The 23497-nt window shown below is 27.6% G+C and overlaps 1 protein-coding gene across 6 annotated transcripts in view; it reads right to left on the reverse strand.

The window, feature by feature from the left end:
- The window catches only part of LOC132946973 (chloride channel protein 2), a 30111-nt gene that overhangs the window by 2620 nt on the left and 3994 nt on the right, over positions 1–23497 (reverse strand). Inside the window, exons 1-14 of one of the 6 annotated variants that reach the window (XM_061017117.1) lie at positions 17783–17799; positions 6049–6304; positions 3497–3625; positions 3292–3425; positions 2549–2831; positions 2188–2272; positions 1959–2060; positions 1746–1848; positions 1520–1651; positions 1259–1421; positions 1057–1172; positions 852–966; positions 640–777; positions 283–542 (exon numbers count right to left, since the gene is read on the reverse strand). In XM_061017117.1, coding sequence (XP_060873100.1) covers positions 283–542; positions 640–777; positions 852–966; positions 1057–1172; positions 1259–1421; positions 1520–1651; positions 1746–1848; positions 1959–2060; positions 2188–2272; positions 2549–2831; positions 3292–3425; positions 3497–3625; positions 6049–6304 — 2016 coding nt within the window. In that variant the 5' untranslated portion in view covers positions 17783–17799. Of the gene's footprint in view, positions 1–282; positions 543–639; positions 778–851; positions 967–1056; positions 1173–1258; positions 1422–1519; positions 1652–1745; positions 1849–1958; positions 2061–2187; positions 2273–2548; positions 2832–3291; positions 3426–3496; positions 3626–6040; positions 6305–6403; positions 6561–6957; positions 7066–13824; positions 14284–17782; positions 17800–23497 lie in introns of those variants that run through there. The other 5 variants (XM_061017113.1, XM_061017115.1, XM_061017116.1 and 2 more) reach the window with 5 other exon arrangements.

Consider the following 23497-nt stretch of genomic DNA (forward strand, 5'->3'; position numbering starts at 1 on the left):
ACAGGAGTCGTTTTTATATTTATCGTGTTTTTGCGTTATTACAAACTTATAATATATCTGTAAACCAGAATAAGACATAATCATATATAGACGCACTGTACAGCAAGTAATATATTATTAGAGTAAGGTTGGCGACAATTATTTTATTTGTCCATGTGTCGTGTGGTAATAATATATAGGTACCATTGTACCAATATGTTTATATATGATCCCGGTACCGATATGTTTATGATGAAAAAAGTTTTAGTATGTACTATGTAAAAGTTATTAGTTATTACATACCTTAATCATGGGATTTGTAGAAAGTGATTGAGAACTAATTGAATGCTTCCTTTGTAGATTATCTGGTGCCGGCGTGACTTCGAATCTGGAAGGTCTCCTTTCTTTGTTTTCCCTTCTTCTTCTTTCTACCTCGTCAAGTCTCTCCTGTGCTTCTTTCTGCCATTTAGCGACTACCTGCATCCGCCTTTCTTTACCAACTTGTCTATCGATCAGTTTTATTAATTCAACCCGAGGTACCGAACCCAATAAAATCATCGAGTCTAAAATAAAACATTACAATTAATAATAATTACAACCTATATAAACTTGATTATTGTATTGCGATAAAATTTATTTACAGCGACAGTTTGATTTTACCTGGTTTGTCAACTAACGGGAACACTCTTAGAACCTTATTTTCCCTCAGAACTTTTTTCAGGTCTCTGTAACTCATATTATACCAAATGTACTTGACATCTCTGACCATAAAATCTTCTACATACACACTGTAAATACCTATAAACACAAGTTAAATATTATTAGATACACAGTTTTGATTTCACAAAATCAATTTAAATAAATAATTGTACCCGATATGGACGGGAGAAGATCTGGCAAGTACGGTAGATTCTTTATTAGTATAATACTGTCGTATAGCGAAGGTTGTAATAATACTGCTACAGCGTTTGATATTAACACGGCGATCTAATCAATTGATAATGAAGTTTAATCAGTTAAACTGCAGGTAATAGTAATAGTTGATTAGTTAACACAATTTTTAAAGATTAAATATACCATAACTGGTACAATATGAGTGATCTGTCCCGTCATTTCGAAAGCAATTACAGACACTGATATGGAATGTGTAACGGCCCCAGCAAAAGCTGCTGCTCCGACTACGGCATAACCTCCTAAATATATTATATTTCACAGACATATTATTGACATAGGAAACTGTTCATTTATGCCATTTTCAAATTGTTTCATTAATTTTCACCTGGTATGATAGGCGTTATGAATTTCCCGTGTCTAACGCCGCTCGGGAACCACAAGTGCATGAGTTCACCAACTATTCGACCGAACGCGGCTCCGGTTTTGAACACTGGAATGAAACTACCGGATGGTATTGGAATGGTCGATGCTATTATAGAGAACACAAACTGAAAACAAACTTGCTTGAGTAACTGGAGGAAAACTATATTACTGTTCATTAAGCGGTAAGTTAAAAGTATAATTAGGTATGTTTTCATAATATTACATTATAAGCTATGTAAGCCGATAAACATATGAAAACGTTGGTGTTTTCCGTTCGCCAATGGTTCATCATTTCTGCCTCCTCGATGGTGAACTCATTCTTTGTCCATGTAAAATTACTAAACAGCCCGGTTAACTAAAAACAAAAAAAAAAAAAATCAAAAGATTTATTATATACGAAATGAAGCCTGCAGGCTGCAATGGGTTATATTATTATTATTTGTTCTTACTTGGTCATGTACGTTCAGTTCACCAGCAATATATTTACCGGTGCCTAATGGGAATGTGATTGTCAACGTGAGAAACGTGATGAGACTCGGATATAAAAAACGGCTATAACATAATGTATGAACAGGCAAATATAAATATAAAAATACATTTTTTCTATTTTGCACGTGAAATATCAAATGTTACAATACGGTCGTGTGATGATACTCACTTACTTCTTCTGTAGGAAAGAGTTCATACTTTTACTCTGTCTCATAAACAAAACGTATTGCCTGTGCGCCCAAACGTAACCAGCTCCGATAATTCCACAGACTACCCTACAACGCGGCATAATGTCGTTATGTATTACATTCATATTATATTATATAATGCGCGTAAGGTACACATACGCATAGACATAATATACACTGTAACGCCGCAAAGGCGATGTATATAGACACTCACCCAAGTAAAGCGAAAACGGTCAACTCTTGAGGATCGAATGGATATTCCATAGTGAAATGGGTCGGGAAAAAAGCCTTTACGGTTTCTAAACAGGTTTACACACATATTATTGCACACGATAACAGGAACGTATACGAAAAAAGTTTAGCGGAGGGGGGGAAGTGCGTGGGAGTGTTTCATAGTTTTAAAAAACGAAATATTTTGTTCGTTAATAATCAAAACATTGTTAATTTATTGTTATGACGTTATCATAAAATCATATAATCATGTATAAAATCTTATGATTGGTATATTATAATATTATAAATGCCTTTCGTAGACGAGGGACTGCGCGGGACAGCTTATGATATAATATACGCACCGGCTTTGTTGAACCATACGGCCAGTAATCGAAACACGGTCGCACTACAGACTGCGGAAAAGAAACCTCTCCAGTAGTTTCTCACGGCGAAGTACACGGTCGTTACTTCGATGCTGAAGAGCACACCTCCTATTGGAGCCCCGAAACAGCTGGCCACTCCAACCGCGCACGCCGCAGCCAGCATTTCAGTGTTCCGCGATTCGTTCTCGTAGATTCCTTTGAACGAGGTAATTACTTTCGTCAAAAGCGTGGCTGTTATGCTGGCAATGTGCACGAACGGGCCCTGAAATTTGTCGCATAAATTCCTATAGTTTATCAGTATGGTAGGTACCAGCCCAGTGGAAATGTTAAAACAACATTTCTTTTTTAAATGTAATATGTGACACTCAAACATTATTTTTTTATTATATTACTCATAATATACAGCATTTAAAAAAATATCATTATAGGGTATCCATCCACCATAACACCCCCTACATCATACTTAATGTAATAATATATTATGGTTGTTGAATATTATGGACGAATTTAAATATATCCAATACAATACCTATTATAGGTTCGTATATTCTAATTTTATTTTTGATGATCCATTTTATATATTACGCGAGGTTTGGCTAGTTTGTATTTATTGACATTCTACATACAAAATAAAACCATGAGGTAATATACTAATATCACACATTGACAAATTTATACGTTCTAAATTCTAATGGTAATAACTAATATTTAAGAGCACATACCTCTTTGCCGAGAGGTAGACCCGAACCTAAGGTTGCTGTAACTCCGACAACTTTCGCGATCAACGTTCTCAAGGTGAGAAATTCTTTTAATGCGACGCCTCTTAGTATTGTTTTCATCTCTGGTATCCCTGAACCTATATATAACAAAATATCGACCATTTTAGAATTTTATAAGACGATAGTTTACAGATTTGTAATTGCATACCAATTGATTGAGGCGCAACTAAGTGTACGAATCCTGCTGCGAATGTTATCAAACTGACTGGTAACAGTACCCAAGCAATGTACTGCAAATACTGATTGAACGCCATATCTTTGAATAGCCATATTCTTCCTGTCCACAAAATATTTAGTTAATTAATACATTTTTATAATATTGTATTACCACTAGGTTTATAACGGTAGGAAACAAAATTACAATGAATCCTATATTTCGATCTACAGTTAAAATTTACTCTGTTGATTAGAAAAATAAATCTATCAATGCAAAAGTTAAATATTATTATTGTCATTGTGACTGAATATTACTTGGTTACATATATACACGTATGTAGTAATAATTTATCTATTAATTTATACTAATCTTCAATGTCCTTTATTCCATTACTGATGCAATTTTATTTAAATTATGTTTTTAAGTGCAGATTTTTATAGTCTACTATACTAATTAAGATGCTATATTTTGGAAAATGTTTGGTATATATTATCTTATATATGTTCGTAATTATTGTTATTTTATTTTGTTGATATATTACAATAATTTTACGTTAGTCCATCACGCATTCACATTATATAATATTATTTACCTATCAATTTCTTATCAATTATAATTATTACATTTTACTTACATCCTAATTTGATCAATTAAAACTAATTGCAGATTGTAGTAGCAATTATAAATAAAGAAAAACAACATACTAAATAAAGATATAAGCAGTACCTACACAGTAAAGTATTTTTATGGTAAGCATATATGAATACAAAACATTTTTTTTTTAATTTTTAATTTTTAAATTTTCTTTTAAATTTAAATTTAAATTTTGAGATCTATATGATCTAATAAATTATTTAAGTTTAAAATAATGTGAGCTAGAGTTTCCTATGGTTTTATGATTATTGGCAAATAATAATATTATAAAGTACAGGAATTTAATAATAGTACGTCTAGAGTAGTGAATGGTGTAAGTGTTTAGGACTTGATAGTAGTCTGGAGCAGTGAAAGGGATAAACTGATAAAAATTGGTACTTGATAAATTATAGATGTTACAGTTAATTCTAACCATAATATTATTATGATTTTTTTTTTATTAGTTAACCCGCGGAAACTTAGGTCTTTGGGCGGTTTTTTAAACTCTGGGGGAGGGAACAGTAGGTGTAAACACGTGTGTATAGTTTTGGCAGATTTTCAAGTGGGCACCCGTAGGTATCTGTCATGCCCAGGTGGGGTATGGTATATAATATTACTATTATTATTATTATTACTGTAGAATTATAGCCAAGCCGTATATTTTCCATCTTCTGACTTACCGGTATCTAATGTACAATATATATGTAGGTATATAAATATAATGATTATTACCGTAAATACTAGATAATGTAATGTTAATTTATTGTTTTTCCTTTCTGTGAATATTTCCATATGTTTTGTAATGCATTAATTTAAAGTCAGACTAATAATTTATTACATTATAATTTATAATATAATTTGGACGGGAATAAAAAAATTAACCTTTGTCTAGAACCTTTTTCTATTATTATTATTATTATTATTATTATTATTTATGTGATACCTATAGGCTTTTGTTCTGTGTTAGATATATGTTTATAACAATCAATACCATTAATCAGTATGCAAGGTTGATATCCACCTTGGAAGTATGTGATGTTTTTTATCGGTATTTTTTATCAACAACTATTGAGCTATGGACAAAGACAATTAAAAAAAATATTCATCTTTGGACATTTGAGTAAATTTACTTTTGGAATCATTGTTAAAAAATTCATAGATGCTAATCAGTAGATTATCGCTAATCACAGTATCACAAGATACAAATAACTATATGAAACTATAAAATTACAAAATAAAAAATATTATATTTATGAAAGCTATGAAAGTAAAGTTATAGTAAAGTAAACCAATTTTTTGCTAACTCAATTCCTTCGACGAAGTAATAAGAAAAAAAACACGTAAATTAATTTATTTTACGGCCCTATAAATCACCAAAATAAAAAATATATATAAGTATTTTCTTTTAGAATTTTTAACAAGATGTTAAGCCTGTGGCCATAGTTCACTTGAAGAAAAATGTTATGTCAGTGTATGAAATTCAAATATTAATCAACATAATGTAGAATACCTACACCATTTATACATATTCGCTGATGTAAGATTACATGATTACATGTAGACATGCAGTACGTATCTACATAAAACATAAAATCGCAATTTATCAAAAAAATGATTATTGAGGATTGAGGAGGACTAGGAACTAGAGAGGGTCTGACCGTTGGAATTGTATTTTATATTTAGGACACTATTCGACTTTGTAGGACACTATTCGGTCTAGTAGGCATAGCTACTCTTGTATAATATGCCAATATTTTACAAATGTAGTACGAATAACATACTATATTATATACATTATACAATTTTATATATAGTCCTACGATTGAGTATGACGTATAACACCTACCCACTGGCTATACTAATTAAACATTTTGTATAATATCTATTTAGTTACAGTAGTACCTACTGACCTTCGTTGGTGAAGTCTATACCGTAATCCATGGCAAAACTTAGTACAGCCATTACGAGACCCAATAACGTGAGAAACACCCAATCTTCGCTGAGCTTGGCGAACGAATGGCGCCATACAACTTCCAAAGTGGAACTGATTTTCCCGCCGTACTTGCTGAATTCTTCGTTAGCACCGCCGTGTATGACAGGCGCTGATATGTTCTGTTGCGTTCCTTTGACATAGTCGCCCAATTCTTTCGTGTAACGTCCATACATCTGTTCCATAATAATAAGAAAAAAAAAACACTATTGTTGAACGATTAAACGTACCAAGTTAACGAGGACATTAAATTAAAATCTAATTCAAATCATAACCATCTATTGCTGTACGTTATTTGTGTAGTGTAAGTTATCGATGTTCATTGGGCCAGGTGACTATACAAATGTGTTGCCGGACAGGGGGAACAATTATCATATGAAAACTCGGGACTTAAATTCGTGTCGTAAGATGTGAACAGAAAACTGTTTTTATCAATTCTAGTATCAAGTAGGCAACGGCGAGTAGAATAGTAAAAACATATACATAGGTATGGAGTATGGACTGTGCACTTCTTATCGTTATTTTATTGCAATATGTAATAGATAATAACTTTATGTTACCTACCTATTATAAAAGTGTTGTTTTATACTATGCATATTCAATTGCAATGTATTAAAAGCCGATAAGAAGTTAAAATAAAAAATAATATAATATTTGTTAAAATATATAAGTATGTAACAATTAGCATTTCAAAAAATAATAGAAATATTATTCAATTTCAGTTCAATTATAATCAACGTTTTGTTTAGATGTTTTTTTTTTATTATTATTTATTTTAACTAACTATAATAAGTAATAACTATTTATCGTTAATAGAAATACCACTTACTGAATTTTCGTTATTAATTGACCATTTAAATGTATGGTTCATTGTTTGTATGTTTTTTTTATTTCAGTAAAATATTAAAAATTTAAATCACGTATAATAAAACAAATATCTATAATTGGAACGATGTATTTCCATGATAAAATATGTATCAAATAATTGAATGTTTCCATATGACCACATGTATGTAAATTTATTGTATAAGAAGCACCTACCTACTTAAGGACATCAACTATCCATACTTAGCGGAGGTATACATAGTGTATCAATGTATCACGAACATATGGCTTTTATAAATATAATATATTTGCAATATTGTCAACGATTTGTGTTGTACTCTGTATAATTATTATATAAGCAAAATTAATCAATATTTAGTGATAATGTTAATCTGAAACTTGAAAAAACGTATTGAATACAACTAATTAAAAAATTAGTACAGAAATAAAATAATTACAGAATTTAAAAAAATACTACAGTAGGTACCTAGTAAAGCCAATGTTCATTGGAACATTGTGAGTTGAGTTATGAATATATGTGTATTCATTTTTTGAAATGCTACATCAAATTATTTATTTAGCGTGGTTTTAAATAATATTCATTTTTAAATTGTAACTTTTGTGTATTTTAATAAAAAATGTTAATACATTACGATTTGTTACAAGTATTTTAATTACCAAACTTCTTTAAATTATAATTATAATATTAAATTAATATTATTATTATTAATTAATCGTTTCCCAACTAAAAACTTTGAATTTCCAATAATGGGACATACAGTTTGTAGTATCTATATTATCATATTGTTATACATCTATTTTTAGAAGTTTACTATATAAATAATAAATTAACTTTTGATTTATCAGTTATCTATCTACTCTTATAGTATGAGTGGTATGACGCGATGTTAGAAGGATAATTTGAGCTATATAGAGGTACTTATACATTTACACAAAACTAATGTCTAATTATATTATATTATTTGTCAATAATATTATAATTAATCGTATATGATGTATTAATTATTGTATTAAGTTGGATTAACGTTTTTTTTCGGGACATTTATATCGATTTAAATTCGTTTGCATCAAAAATCTCACATTTTTAATTCACAGACTAGATGTTTTATGAACTTAAATAATTTTTACCAAGTTTATCAAAAAGTTGGGAAGAAGTATTTTGTTTTAAATATTTATTTTGGGTGGTAAGAATATCACTATATTCTTACCACCCAAAATAAAAAAAAATAATTTATGTTTAAGAAAAAAATATTGAATTATGATTACTGATTAGTATACTTAGGTAGCTGACAGTTATTTCTTTTATATATTTTTATTTGAAAAAATTAAATCGATAATAAATAAAACATTTAACATTTTCAAATAGGTACCTATAATATACATTTTTTAGTAATTATAAAATTGATTATAAAGTGTGTGGTTTTTGGATTCAACGTTAAATTCAAACGGTGCTAACTATATTCAGTATTCCAATTTCCAGTATTCATATATATTTCCGGCAGAGTTTAGGCGATTCATTTAAGTTAAGCTATACTGTTTTTTCATATACATTACTTAACAACATTTTTAAATTGGGTTTTCATATATTACCTACGTACCTATTAAACTTGTTAGGTACAGCATAACCAATTTAAATACAATTTATTTAGATACTTCACTATAAGTACATAATATTGTGATAATTTATTTATTGTACAGTATTTATCAGGCATTAAATTAATAAATGATAGTCACTAGTCAGTATCTATTGATCTTTATTTAAAAGTTAAAAAACTATTAAAATATACACCACTAATACTTATATTTTTTTCTGAAAAACTTATACTAATATAATATGAAATATGAAAATAATTATTTTGATCGTACATAATAAATAAATTATAATCAATTCAAATCAATGTTTATTTTATTAATTCGATTAATTCGTAATTATACTCTTATTGAATTTATAAATTAATATTTTTATTTGCCCGAGTTTATCGTACCTATACCAAACTTATACTTTATGAAATAAATAAAAACTAAGGTACTAAAACAATTATATAGTAATACCTAAGTAATGAATTTTACTTTTCGTGCGTACAATATTATTTTAGATCTAGCTGTTATAAAATAACATGTAGTATAATATATCAGACATCAGTATTCAGATATAAATACGGTTATCTAGTGTCTACTACTAAATTAACTATAGTAACTTTGAATAATGAATCAGTTCGTAAAACAAGTTTAAACCATTTAGAACGAAGAGAACATGCACTACAAATTCGACCCAACCTCATTCAAACATTCTACATTTTCATTTTCATTTTGTATTCAATAAGTTGTTATAAATGTTATGAATTGATTGACTTGCCATATAAGCATTTTCATAACATACTACCTACGATCATGAAATCTATCGTTTACGATAATGTAAAAATCATAACACGTAGAAATTATTTCAAAACGCTAAACCAAATTAAAATGTAAAATAATAATAATAAATAAATTGGGAAGTACCTACATGAGTTATCGATTCAGTTACCACCAATCCCACCCTCACAGTTTGAATTAAAAAAATAAGTTTAACATAGATTAAATAATGTTATACTGTGAAACATTTTATTTAAACTCAAATTATTTTATTGACACTTGACATACCTATATAAATTAATTTTAAATTGTCTGTATTAAAATAATACGCTTATCTATAATCCAACAATAAGTGCCTTATAATGCAATCAATAAAAGCAAGTAATAAGTACTAAAATAAAAAAGCCATATAACTAGTTTCTGTTGTATATAGTAGGTTTATTTTTAACAGTGGACACTCATTATCTCGAAAAGTATTATTTTTACATAATTTGTAGTCAATATAAATCAATATTTTTAATAGTTTTTATCATTATGTTTTTAAATATTTTTTTCCTTTTTCAATTACAACATACATTTTTGATTTCATAGTCTGAAACGAAATACCTTTTAAGCCATTTCAATGTATAAAAATCGGGACCTTTTCCGTTAAATCACTACCACTATTTATTTTTTTGGTTTTTCAAAGTTGGAGTGATTACGCGTGTATCGGCACTCGTCGCTGCGCTCCTCGGCGCCGTCGCTCCGCTTCGCAAATCGAAAATATCCCCCGACTTGCTATGCAACACCACCTCAAGTTGGTCACAGGTTGACCACCGTATATCCACTTTTAATAACTATACCTTCATTTTACAACGACTATTCAATTTAAATAGTGGTATATGTATAATACGTATATAATACGTATTAAGAGTGGATATACGACGGTTATCCTGTGACCAACTTGAGGTGGAGCTGTATAGCAAGTCTGGGGATATTTTCGATTTGCGGAGCGGAGCGACGAGTGCCGATACACGCGTAATCACGGCAGCAACTTTGAACTTCCATAACTTTAATAATACCATTGAGAGTTCTTGGAGCAAAATAAAATCATGGAATAATAAACAGTGGGATACCTACCTACCAATTATTATTCACTACGGAAAAACAAAAAAAAAAAAAAACAGTGGTAGTGAATTAACGGAAAAGGTCCAAAATCGAATTTCAAACGAGTAGAATTAGTTATACGTAGGTATTTAAAGTTTTGATGAGCGGAGTAGTAGATCACTAATCAACCGTTTGTTAGGTACCTACCCCTGAGCCACTCCATTCTAACGATCATAAATGTAATAACTTATAACTTATTACTTACTCGTTCGAAAATTGATTTTTATATATCAAATTTTGGTTTTGAAATCATTTTAAAATACGTAAAAAAATTTTCAAAAACGTACGTATTATTTTTGAGAAAATGAGTGTTTATTGTCATTCTGTATACTTATATACATTTTATATAGTACTAGCCCCCTTGTCTAGCCTCAGACCCCCAGTGTTAGCTAGTATTTTTTATAGTTAAAAATCATACACATTTTATATTAATGAATTTATTTACCCCTCAATAACATAATATAGGGGAAAAAGCCTCCCTAAAAAATATTTCAAGGGCCATATTCACCAGCATCGTATATTTAATAAATATTGTACATTTTTATATACACATATAAAGGAACAAATTTTATCAGTTGAATTTGTTTTTATTAATTTAAAACTATTTCTGCTCGTTATAATAGTTTAATTAATTCAATGTAGGTAATGAAATTGTAAGCATTTTTCGTATTACATTAATGAACTGGGTTTTTTTTAATATTATATATCATTATAATAGCTAGTAGCTTTCTATATTGAAGATGTTTTATAGGAATGTTGTGGTCAGTGAAGGATACGAAAAGTCTATGCATTAAGTACCTATAATAATAGGTTTTATCTGACGCTGATTTCTTAGATTGTCATAATGCATAAAACACAGAGACGGTCTGAGTATAAATAAACTGGGTCAAGGTGGAAAGAATACCGTAATATTATTATAAATATCATATGTTTATTGAAATGTTTATTTTGAATTGGCTAATAACTACGCAAATAATAATAATGAATAAACTGCATTTTTTCATGTAGTGGTGGCTATATCTGAAAAATTACGGTGTATCGATTATCGAATAATTATTAAAATATTTTACCTATCCCTAATGTTAGTATTTAGCCGTTGTTTTGACATGTTGTAAGATTATAATATATTTACAGTACGAGTATTGTGTATACAATAAATTGTACAAGTTGAAATAAAAAACTTAATCTAAATTTTTATTTGCTCATTCAACATATTTATGTTGACGATTTTGTGTTTTTGCCCTACCCAGCATAGAGTATTATTATTAGCATCAGCCAAATTTTAAAGAGTATCACACAAGATACACATTAACCCTGTGGGATAGCCGCCACTGCTGGTGTCAAGTAATTATAAGTACCTATAGGTATAAGTTTTGATTTTATACTACATTTTGTTCATTCCGATAAAATTATATACAAAAAGGTGGATAAGTGGATGTCGCTCTGCTGTACAGTAGGTTAAAGTGGGTCACTGTAATTGATGGTGTTAAATTTGAATTCAATGATATAATATCATTGTATAAGAAAAACGATTCTGAGCGAAAACGGTCAGTCAGCTTATGATTTTACCAAGTATATTTGATGATATTATTGTGAATAAAGTAATTTATATATAACCTATTTACGTGGAGCCTTGTTTTAAATTTTCAATCCTTAGCCATAAAAGTTAAACATTTTATACATTTTTAACCACAAAATAATTAATAAATTATAAATTTGATAAATGTTGTCAAAATTTGAACTTTAAATGCTTATAAAAAAAAATTGTGCATATGTATTTTTAATATTTTTCAACTGCTATTAGAACGATATATCAGGAGCCTTATATTAAATTTTCACGCTTTTTTACCCAACAAATAAAAATTTATTGATATTTATAGAAAAAAAAACTAAAAAAATTGAAAACTGACAATGTCCGTAAACAGCTCAAAAAGAGTCAAAATATTTTCAACATTTTATGGTGTATAGAAAATGCTAATATAAACATTCAGTGAAATTTTCAAGTATCTACAGTCATTCGTTTTTTAATTAAAATAAAATAAGAAAATTGTTACATGAGAAATCGAGTAAATATCAAATGTTGTAAAAATATAAATTTCAGACGCTCATAAAAATTTAATTTAAGTTTCTTCTAAAAATTTTTTTTTGATAAAGGTAGACAAACTTATGAGTAATCTTATATTACATTTTCAAATCTTAGATTTAAAAAGAAAAATTTTTATGAATTCTCAAATCAAAATAATTATTTTCGTGATTTTTCCGTATTTTGTCAAAATTTGAACTTTAAATGCTTATAAATAAAAACTGTGACTAAGGATTTTTCATTTTTTTCATTTGCCTTTGAAACAATAACCCAGGAGTCTTCTATTAAATTTTCAAGCTTTTTTACTCAACAGATAAAATTTTATTGATATTTATAGAAAAAAAAACTAAAAAAATTGAAAACTGACAATGGCCGTAAACAGCTCAAAATATTTTGTAAATTTTATGGTGTATAGAAAATGCTAATATTAACATTCAGTCAAAATTTCATGTCTCTACGGTCATTTGTTTTAGAGTTACACCAAAAACCAAAATCGATTTTCTCGAAAACAGATTTTGCGTAAAAATTCCCGTTTTTCCTCAATTTTTCTTTTGTTTTTCACGTCGCTTGTGAAAACTACTGGGAAATTTTTACTTTTGACCCCACAAAGTACCAACTAGATTCACTTTCCTATCAGAAAAGTTACTATTGAAGAAAATCCAAGCACTTTTACTGTCCTAAAAGGTGATGACAGACACAAAAATAAAAAAAATAAAAAAAAAACACACATCATTGTAAAATCAATACATTCATCGCTTCGCTCAGAATCTAAAATTACTTATAAAGTTATAAATAATTGCCGATGAATCATTTAATAATTTTTGTATTTTAATATGGATCAATGTCTTATTTGTTTTGCCTACTCATGTCTCAGTTTCATAGAAACAATCTTACTATACATATTAAGTACCTAAAAAGTACAAATATTCAGTAGTATGTACATAAGTCGAGTATCTTAAATAAAAAAACACATTTAACAAGTGTTGACATATTCACAAAATAAATTCAATAAGTTAATAATATTATTTTGTATCATAATACATACTTTATATTTTTATAATTAATTTAACTGAAATAGGTACCCTTCCTAAGATGGTAAGATCTGAGTCTATATAAAAAAAAATTGTAATTTGGCATGTATTTATAAATTCACACAGTTGTTAAAAAATTGATTTATCTGTTTGTTATAATTTTCTCAACATTTTTAAATCATTTACAATACTAGTTGTAAGTTGTAACTTGAATGTTTATTCATTATTAACTTACTGTAGTTTGAACAAAGTCCACGGGCGGTGGACTTGGATAAAATGAAGCTAATGCTTTTGTTTCTCGTTCCAAATCGTCGTCTTCGCCTAAAGCAGATTTTCGTCTCCTCATAGAGGGTGATGAAATTTTCGCAGTTTTCCCTACAGTCATGTTTGAAGTCTATTTTTTATAATTATTTAGTTTTATTTTTACTTTTAGCTCACAAGAATTTTTTTTAAATTTTTGATAACACTGGACATATATAGTTACGGACGACTGTGCGTGCGACTATTTGGCATGAATAAACTGTGCACAAAAAAGGGAGTATAAATTGAATAATCACCTTAAATTGGACTACACTGAGGCAATGATGAAACCTACGCCCGTTACTTTACAGGATAAGCTGTACGAAGGATATATAAAGTCGGGCATTAAAAGATATTAAACGTCACAATCGTCTAGATAAATAAATGCTATGTAGTTGGTTACGCTCAGCTTACACGGAATACTATAACTAATAAAATATATACAATGTACCTACTATATTACTACTCTGTTTCTTTAAACATCGTCACCATGTTTTATCTGCTTGGATAATAACGATTATAGGCAATAAAAAATTGATTCTGAGCCGGTATTTTATAGCGATCTTCGTTAAATCTTTAGTCAACATAATATGAATTAAACAACAGAACAATAAACTAATTAGCACACGTCATGTTACTTATTTTATATATATATATATATTATATACTATATAGGTACCATTTTAGTATACATTTATACTGTGGTTATTGTTGATTAGTAAGTAAGTACTATAGTATTATCATTTAATATTTTAAAATATATGCAATTGACTAATGCTATGTTCATGACGTAATATATTTTAACTATATTTTTATTTTTGCATTATAATAATAAGGTCAATTTATATTTTGCTTTTTATATCTAGATTGTATTGTATTCATACAAAAGAAATAGTCCATAATCTTACGTATGAACTAAGTTAAATTGTCAAGAACACGATATCTCTTTGAATTATAATATTAAAACCAATGCAGTAAATAACGATAGTTAACTATTAAATATTTAGAATTAAAAAATAATAATTGTACATACAATTATGAACAATTTTACTAAACCTACTCTAGTTAAAAAAAAGTGGGTGACGCTCTGATGTACAGTAGGTTACAAATGGGTCACTGTAATAATGGATGTTGTTTAATTTGAATTCAATGATATAATATCATTGTATACGAAAAACGTTTTTCGTACGACTCCGAGCGGAGACTGTTTGTCAGCCTAGGATATTAAATATTTGTTTATTATATTTATATTGTTTTAATACGGTAGCAAGTAAGTTAAATTAATATTATTTGTATATTATCATATTTGTACATAATAATATACTTAAGAAGTTTCAAGTACCCATTAGTAATATTTTTAAAATACGACACAAAACTAAAATCGTTCTTCTTTGCTTAAATATTTAATTTCTTCCAAACTTTAACATCGTGTAACCCTTAAAAAAACCGAGTTTATATTATAATAGTTTTTAGATTTTTTGGTTACAGTATGAACTACTTACGCGGAACCTTGTTTTTGTTTGTAATCCTTAGATATAAAATTGAGCATTTTAAAAATGTTTACCTCAAAAATAATTTGTAAATTTTCAATTTGATAAAGTTTTCAAAATCTAAACTTTAAATGCTTGTAAAAAAAATCTTGCTTATTTATTTTTAATATTTTTAAACTGATATTTTAACGATATGTGAGGAGCCTCGTATTATATTTCAAAGCTATTTGACTCAACATAAAATTTTATTGGCATTTATAGAAAAAAAAAACTAAAAAAATGAAAATTGAAAATGTTTGCAAATAGCTCAAAGCGAGTCAAAATATTTTCAAAATTGTACAGTATATAGAAAATGCTAATACAAACATTCAGAAGAAATTGCATGTATATCTACGGAAATTAATTTTAGAGTTACACCAAAAACCATAATCGATTTGTCAAAAACCTATATTTTGTAAAAACTCCTGTTTTTTCTTAATTTTTTTTTATTTTCCCGTTGTTTTTGTAAACTAATGTGCATTTCAGGGAGTTTTAAGGGAATTTTGACCTCCTGAAATCACCAACTAGATTCACTTTCTCATAGGGAAAGTTACTGATGTTGAAAATCGAATTATTATTTTTATTACTTATAATCGTGTGCAACACAAACACAAAAAGTGAATAGAAAAACACATAATTGTAAAATCAATACATTGCTCCGCTCAGAATCTAAAAGGTTCGAGACTATAGTTAGTTGTTAAAAATAGGGATAGAAATTTATCATAGTGACGTTATAGAATCTAGTTATAGGTTAGGTAATTATCAAGTTTAAGCAAATTTCAGGTATACTTAAATTTAAAGTTCACGTGGATATGATTACATCATACCTAGTAGGTACCTACTGTATAGAGTATACAAAATAGTTAATAGTATTAACTTGTTATTTGGAACTATTTTATTATATATAAACATTTTATTTGATAGTGTTTTAAGTACATCTTATAATTATGTGCAGATTATCAATTTATGATTACAATATAACTTAAGCATACGACAATAATACAATTTGTATTTTTAATTAGTTATGCCAGCGGTTGTCAACTTTTATAGTAATTTTTACTAAAAATAATTATGTAATTTAAAATAAACATAAATAAAAGTAAAATATTTAAGGGAAATAACAGATATTTAGTAAAAGGTTAATACTTACAATTCTATTATAATTTTGCAAACGGATTTAATTACACGACAATTAATGAATTATTTGCATGTAAAAAATTTGTTTTAAAAATCATATATTATTATTATATTATATTTATAACGTAAAGTTAATAATAGATAAACTAACTATTAATATATAAATATTATTAATATTAATTATTAAATAATAACTAAACCAATATAAGTTAATTTAGATTAATAAATAATGCAATTTATTGCAAAGTTATTTTGTGGAGTTAATTTTTAAATTATTAATTCTATACACGAAAAGTATAATATGTAAATTGAGCATAATTGAAAAATCATTTATTACAGTTTACATTTACATAATCATATATTAAAATGAATGTCGTAAACAACTGAGCGGTAAACTATATTATTATAATTTTAACAAAATAAATGACCGGACACATTATACCACATGAACGTCAATGTGTATGCGTTCATGTGAAGTGAGGCGCATTAATTATAAAATGATGTATTTTATTTTTTAAAGTTGTTGAATTTTGTGATTCTATATATTTATTATTTGTTCGTGATATTTACAAAATTGTTATCCCCCTTTAATATAATAGGTAATTTGGTTTTAAATTAATTCACCAAAGTTTGTACTTTTGTTTATAATAGTAACGATTAATAGTTTCAATAGTTAGATAAATAGTTTAAACTTTAAAGTTTAGTCAATGGTGTGGTATAATAACTGTAGGGAAATAATTTTTTTTAATTTACACATAGTTTTAAACTTTAATCGTTTACTTAACAATAATTTGTATAAATCCAGGTCAATCAAAGTTCTATTTGTATTATGATATATTGTTATTATTTTGAATAAATTAAAGTAATTTAAAAATTAACAGCTAATTTCATAAAAGCGTAATGATTAATGACGAACACACAGTGTTGGTAATAATATTGATTTTCTACATTTACGTATACAAATAAATATGTTGTATATTAAGAATACAATAAATTTTTTTCAATATTAAGTTTATAGAATAATCCATTAATACACTCAATTAATTACCTATTTATAAATTGTATTGTTAAAAAAATGTGTGACTAATACTAATTATCACTTACGTATTTAAGTAGCATAATATTATGTGCACCAAGACCAAATCACATAGTATTATCACGTAGTATTATAAATGTAAATTATTTTGTGTTTTTATGATAATCTAATAAATATTTTATAACACTTACTTTGTTAGTTTCAATAATTTTGATACAAAATATAAAATGTTATCTATTTGAATTTAAAAACAACTTAGTTATCAACTATCATTTTATATAACTTTTATTTTTATTTACTAATCTGAAACACTGGAGTCTAAATATTGAAAAAAAAAACTCTGATTAATTGAACCAATAGTGGAGGGGCTTATATATTTGAATAAACTTATGTTTTCCTCCATATTATAATGATTACTGTAATAACTTTACAAACCGATAATCGTGCTAATACGTTTATAATTATAAATGTAAGCAACATTATTCTGACGATTGTTTTTTGGTCTTTTGCTTTATATAATTCAGATCACACAAACATTATAAAAACTCAAGGTCGACTATCATTTTTAATTATATATATATGACTAATAACATGTTTATATAGGTACGTTAAGACTTGTAACTATAAATCATTTATCATGCGATTGTATCAGATAAATCTATAGATATTTCTATGATGACACTTGGTGTTGGTACAATTTTTGATTCGTTTAATTTGATGTTATGTAATTTTTGTTGATACTTGAAAATCAGTGCTCACTGCTCACATAGTTTAAACAAATAATGATATAATAAAAATAATACCCTACTTTAAATACAACTTTTTCTTAATTTGAATGAAAATATTTAAATAATACAAGTATATACTTATTAGTGATGGATTTGGTTTTTATTCAAAATATATCAATTTAGTTAATTTTAGATATTATTAGGTTGGCAGTGAAAACAATATTTAATTGTTTAGAACTTTATGTATTTATGCATGACATAAAAAAACTTCTTTGGGTTGGTAACGGGAAATTGTATTCATTTCATACTATGAAATAAACTATAATTCAGTTTTAAAAATAAATAAATATTGTCTAGAACAAAGATATTATTATAATTGTTGTTCAGAAACCAATCAAGAAAAATAAACAATTTTTGGAACAAGTTTTACCGAACCTGCAAATATCAAGACTACTCTTTAGGCTTGTCTTCTCGATTTGTAAGGTAGAGCGCGTATGTAAATTTAATAAGTAGGTACCTATATATTACATGTATGTAATTAATCATTTAAAATTAAAAATACGGAGCCTGCAGTAATACTTAATAAATAAATATATAATTATATGAGTTTCATTAAACTGCAAATCGTTAAGTTACGTGGGATTGTAATCTGCAGTGTGAACTAAAAATAGGTACCTACCTACTACCTACAAAAATTTATAGGGGACGGAGTGGCCGAGCGGACCAAGGCGTCGGTTGTGACGCACACAGGCGCTGGTTCAAACCTCGGTTCACGGGCGGCATTTTTCTTCGGCCAAGTCACGGTGTCCGGAGAACAAGAGCCGCCATCCCCCACCCGGGCATGGCAGATACCTACGGGTGCCCACTTGAAAATCTGCCAAAACTACACACACGTGTCTACCAACCAACAGTATCTTCCCCTACAAACAAACAAACAGCTAATGGCCATAGTTGCCGGGCTCAATGATCAATAAAAAAAATATATATATATATATAGCAGACAAAATACATAATAATAACATTTAAAAATGTTTTTATTTAAATCACATACAATTTAAATTATACTACGTACTGTACTATTTAAATGTATTAATATAAACTGTATGTTATTTAAATAAAAGTAATTTTAAATGTTTTGATTATTTTTTTATAATTATTATTAAAGTGATCTACAGTTGGACATTATTTACTGGGTTTAGACTAGGATACGCGATTATGAATAAATAAAATAATTTAATCTGTGAAAAATCCCTCAAGCAAAGAGTCACTAGTGGAACTCATACCTACTCAACTACATTAAGTAATTGACTGCTTAATGTAAATTACTATAAAGGTCGCCATGTTTAGTTATAACAAGAAATGTTGTCGTACATCAATAATGTTCGGTCATTAACCGCGGGTACCAACAATACTATGGATAAAAAAAATACTACACTATATCCGGTTTACCTATTATTCGTATGAAACGTATTATATACCTATGAATTAAAATTCAAATAGCCAGTGCCCAGTCATCATTTTATATTATTGTATGCATATAAAACAAAAAAGATTACATGCAATTGTTTTGTCATGTGCAAAATATCCAGTTCGTTATATTTTGTTGACCAAAGGCTGAGAATATCTTGTTCTTAAAATGTTTTGGACTACCCACGACAATTCAATTTGTTCAGTTTATTTTAACGAAGTTAAACATGATATAAGAATTTGTAAATCACTGATATCATAATATTATAATGATTAGCTACAAATATAAAAATAAAATCCATATAGCTTAAATATTTTCTAATTTTTTTTAAATATTTGATTCATACCAAATAAAAATTAAGACCAGATGCCTAAATAAAAAATGTTTGATTGTTATAAAGTCATTATAGATTAATTAACACAAATCCTACAAGATGTTATTCCCGAGAGTATCGATACGTTTTTATTTATTTTTAACTTTTGGTTTTCACTCATGGTTTTATGCAACATAGTGCGATTACCTATCTACAATTTGACCATCAATAAATACTGTCAAAATTAATTTTATTTATTGTCAATTGAAGTTTAACACTGATTATAACTTTTGGTAAATACTGCATGAGTTCCTCGTCCTTGTGTTATCGTCTAGTCGATCATCGAAACTCATAGTTAGTACCTAAGCATAACAATGGTTAACAAGATGTTTTAAACAAACAATATATTTGCTCGCAATTAAATTTTATTTTGTGCCAGTAAATCTTTTTGAAGTAAGTAATCAACTACCGAGTTGCGCGATTGTCATACAAAATCAAGCAGGTATATTTTGTTTTAGTTGTTAGGCATTTAATACTAATGTACGCATTTTAACAAGGTTACTTATACTAATATTATTAAAGTAATTTATAATGTATTGTCTAGTATAATGAATAGGCACTAAATATATAAATATTAATGCAAAAAATAATGACTATTGAGTAATATATATTGGGTAGGTAGTGTACCAAGTGATTATTCTTAAATTTAAAATTGTAAACATTTTCCTGTAATCTTGACGTTTATTATTAATTCCAAAATTTAAATAGCAGTTATATAATATCATCCATCGCCAAATAGTAGGTATATGAAATACAATTAATATCGATTTTTAAAGTTTCACAAAGATGAAATGTAAATCTATTTTTTTTACCACCACTGTATTATTATGTTTATAATATATTTTCAGTTATTGTACCTATACCTATAGTACCTACATATTATTAGATTTATTATTTGTATGAACCTATCTACCCGTAGGCTATATAGTATAGGCTACCAATTTTTAACAAATATTAACGATCATAATATAGGTATTTATACTAAACAGATTCAGATCTTCCCGGCAGATGTGGTAACGAATGTAATTGTTTCCGGTCGTATAATGGCTATTGGCTGAACATCATTATACAACTTGCCTATATTAAAATACGTGTTATAATTTCACGTATCTATGTCAAAACTTTTTTTAAAAATGCTTGCCTATTGCCGCAAGGTAGCAGCCGCCAACACCGTGAAGGCGTGAACTATCTACGATAAGCATAATATGACGATATATAGTATAATATTGTATTAGCAATTACACAGGGTGTATCAAGTCGATTTCTGATATTTTTACAATGAAATTACATTTGATAACCGAGGATAATTATTGAGAAACACGATTAAACCCTGTATATATCAAGTTATTACAACAGTTGAAGTAGGCACCCATGTATTATTTATGATAATAGTAAATAATAGTTAAAATATCAAGTGATTGTTGTTAATAAATTTGAGAACATTGAAATAATAATGTTATACTCAAATTGTATACGCACTAAAACGTATATTAAACTTTTTTTTTCAAACGATGAATTTCATTTATGAAAATTAAATGTATCTGTGTTACATTTATTTATTTTTATTTAATTCATCTTTATTCTTTCGGGTCCATTAGCTTATACATTATATTTTACTTATTTATTACATTTAAATTACCATTACAATAATTCAACGTTTAATATTTTATTATATACTTATTAGAATTTTTAATAATAATATAGCAATTAAGTAACTGGAAACAAAATATTAGCGACATTAATACCAATATATGTATTATATATTTACAATAAGGTGCTAGAGTTAGTGGCAAAACTTCATAAGAGACAATGAAGAGATACTATATCTTGATTTATATTCGAAGAGTTGTCGATGAGATATTTAATACCTATTAAAAATCAGGAATTTGGTACCTATAAATACGTCTGTAAAAATCCCGATTTTATTTTCAAGTTATTTTTTTTCATCCAACTCAATGAATATCCGATGAGTAACTTGTTTCTTCTCATTTCAAAAATACGTGATCTTGTGCGGAGGTGGTATAGTGGGTGCGCGGGGCTTGGAACTACACGGCGTAATAGATACTTATAATATATGAGAAACTAATTTATAACTTGTTAGGTAATTCCAATGACGAATTCCAATCCGGAAAATGTATTAGTGAAATAAACACCAGGTTGGGATTGGATGTTCTTTTATCATTATTTTTATTTTATCCTCTGGGCTGGATCTTAACCTATTCAAGGGAGCTCAACTATTGGCATTTTATGCGACAACATATTAAGATTGTGTCAACGACCAACGTGTGAATGTGTGATAAGTTAATTAATATTTAAGTGTGTGTAATATATTATTGTTACATCGCAATTATTATTGTGGTGCAGTTCTCATTCGCATACATAATATACACACAGAAGTCACCAATATCTCGATAAATTATTTGTTCATATTTACACCCCCTGCAGGAGTCCCCGGGGTGCCACATGACTCCAGTCTGTATATGACAAGGAATCCCTAACAATTATTAATCGTCCATTTACTGCATCTTTAAATCTTCATAATCGCTTTGAGATCCTGTCTGTCTGGTTAAATGAGGTTATGCCAAAAAAAGTATTACTCGACTATAGACAGAAAATAGTGGTAGCCGGTATAGGTACCTACGCCTATACTATATTATTTTTTAATACTAACATGAGCGCATCGCCATCTCAGTTTTTACAATAGCTAATTTGATTGGTATTATTTATTGTTTGGAAGTCTGTAATACACTTGAAGGTATTATTTATTTGCTATGCACCTATTATACCTTTCAAATTTATCATTATTATTTAGAATCGTCTGAAAATAATTATTAGTTATAGATTTTGTGAAGTTTAGATTTGTAGATCTGTGAACTATGTATACCAATCCATAGTCAAAATAAAACAATTTTTTTTCTCAAGAGATAATTTTTATTTTTAAATATTTGTAACCGGATAGACAAGTTATAAAAATGTTACAAATTCTTAAAAAAACAATAAAATTAAAGTAACTATAATATAGGTTATATATTTTAGTACCTTTTACCTATTATTAATACCTAACATATATTTTATTATACTAAATATTACAACAGGATACAGTAGAATTTCTTATTGCTTATATTGTATAATCTGTTTACCTTGACACTTTTAGTAAATTATTTTATTTAATATTTAACATACTTATTATTACTTTTTATATTCATTTTAAAACCGTATGCAACAATTAAACTAATTACCTATTAATCATTTTCAGATTCCATGTTGTGTGATTTTTTAGCATTAGAGATATACCATTGGAGGATAGTAATATTTTAAGGGACTCGACAAGCTTCAA

This window comes from Metopolophium dirhodum, chromosome 6 (assembly GCF_019925205.1).
Source record: "Metopolophium dirhodum isolate CAU chromosome 6, ASM1992520v1, whole genome shotgun sequence".
Lineage (NCBI taxonomy): Eukaryota > Metazoa > Arthropoda > Insecta > Hemiptera > Aphididae > Metopolophium > Metopolophium dirhodum.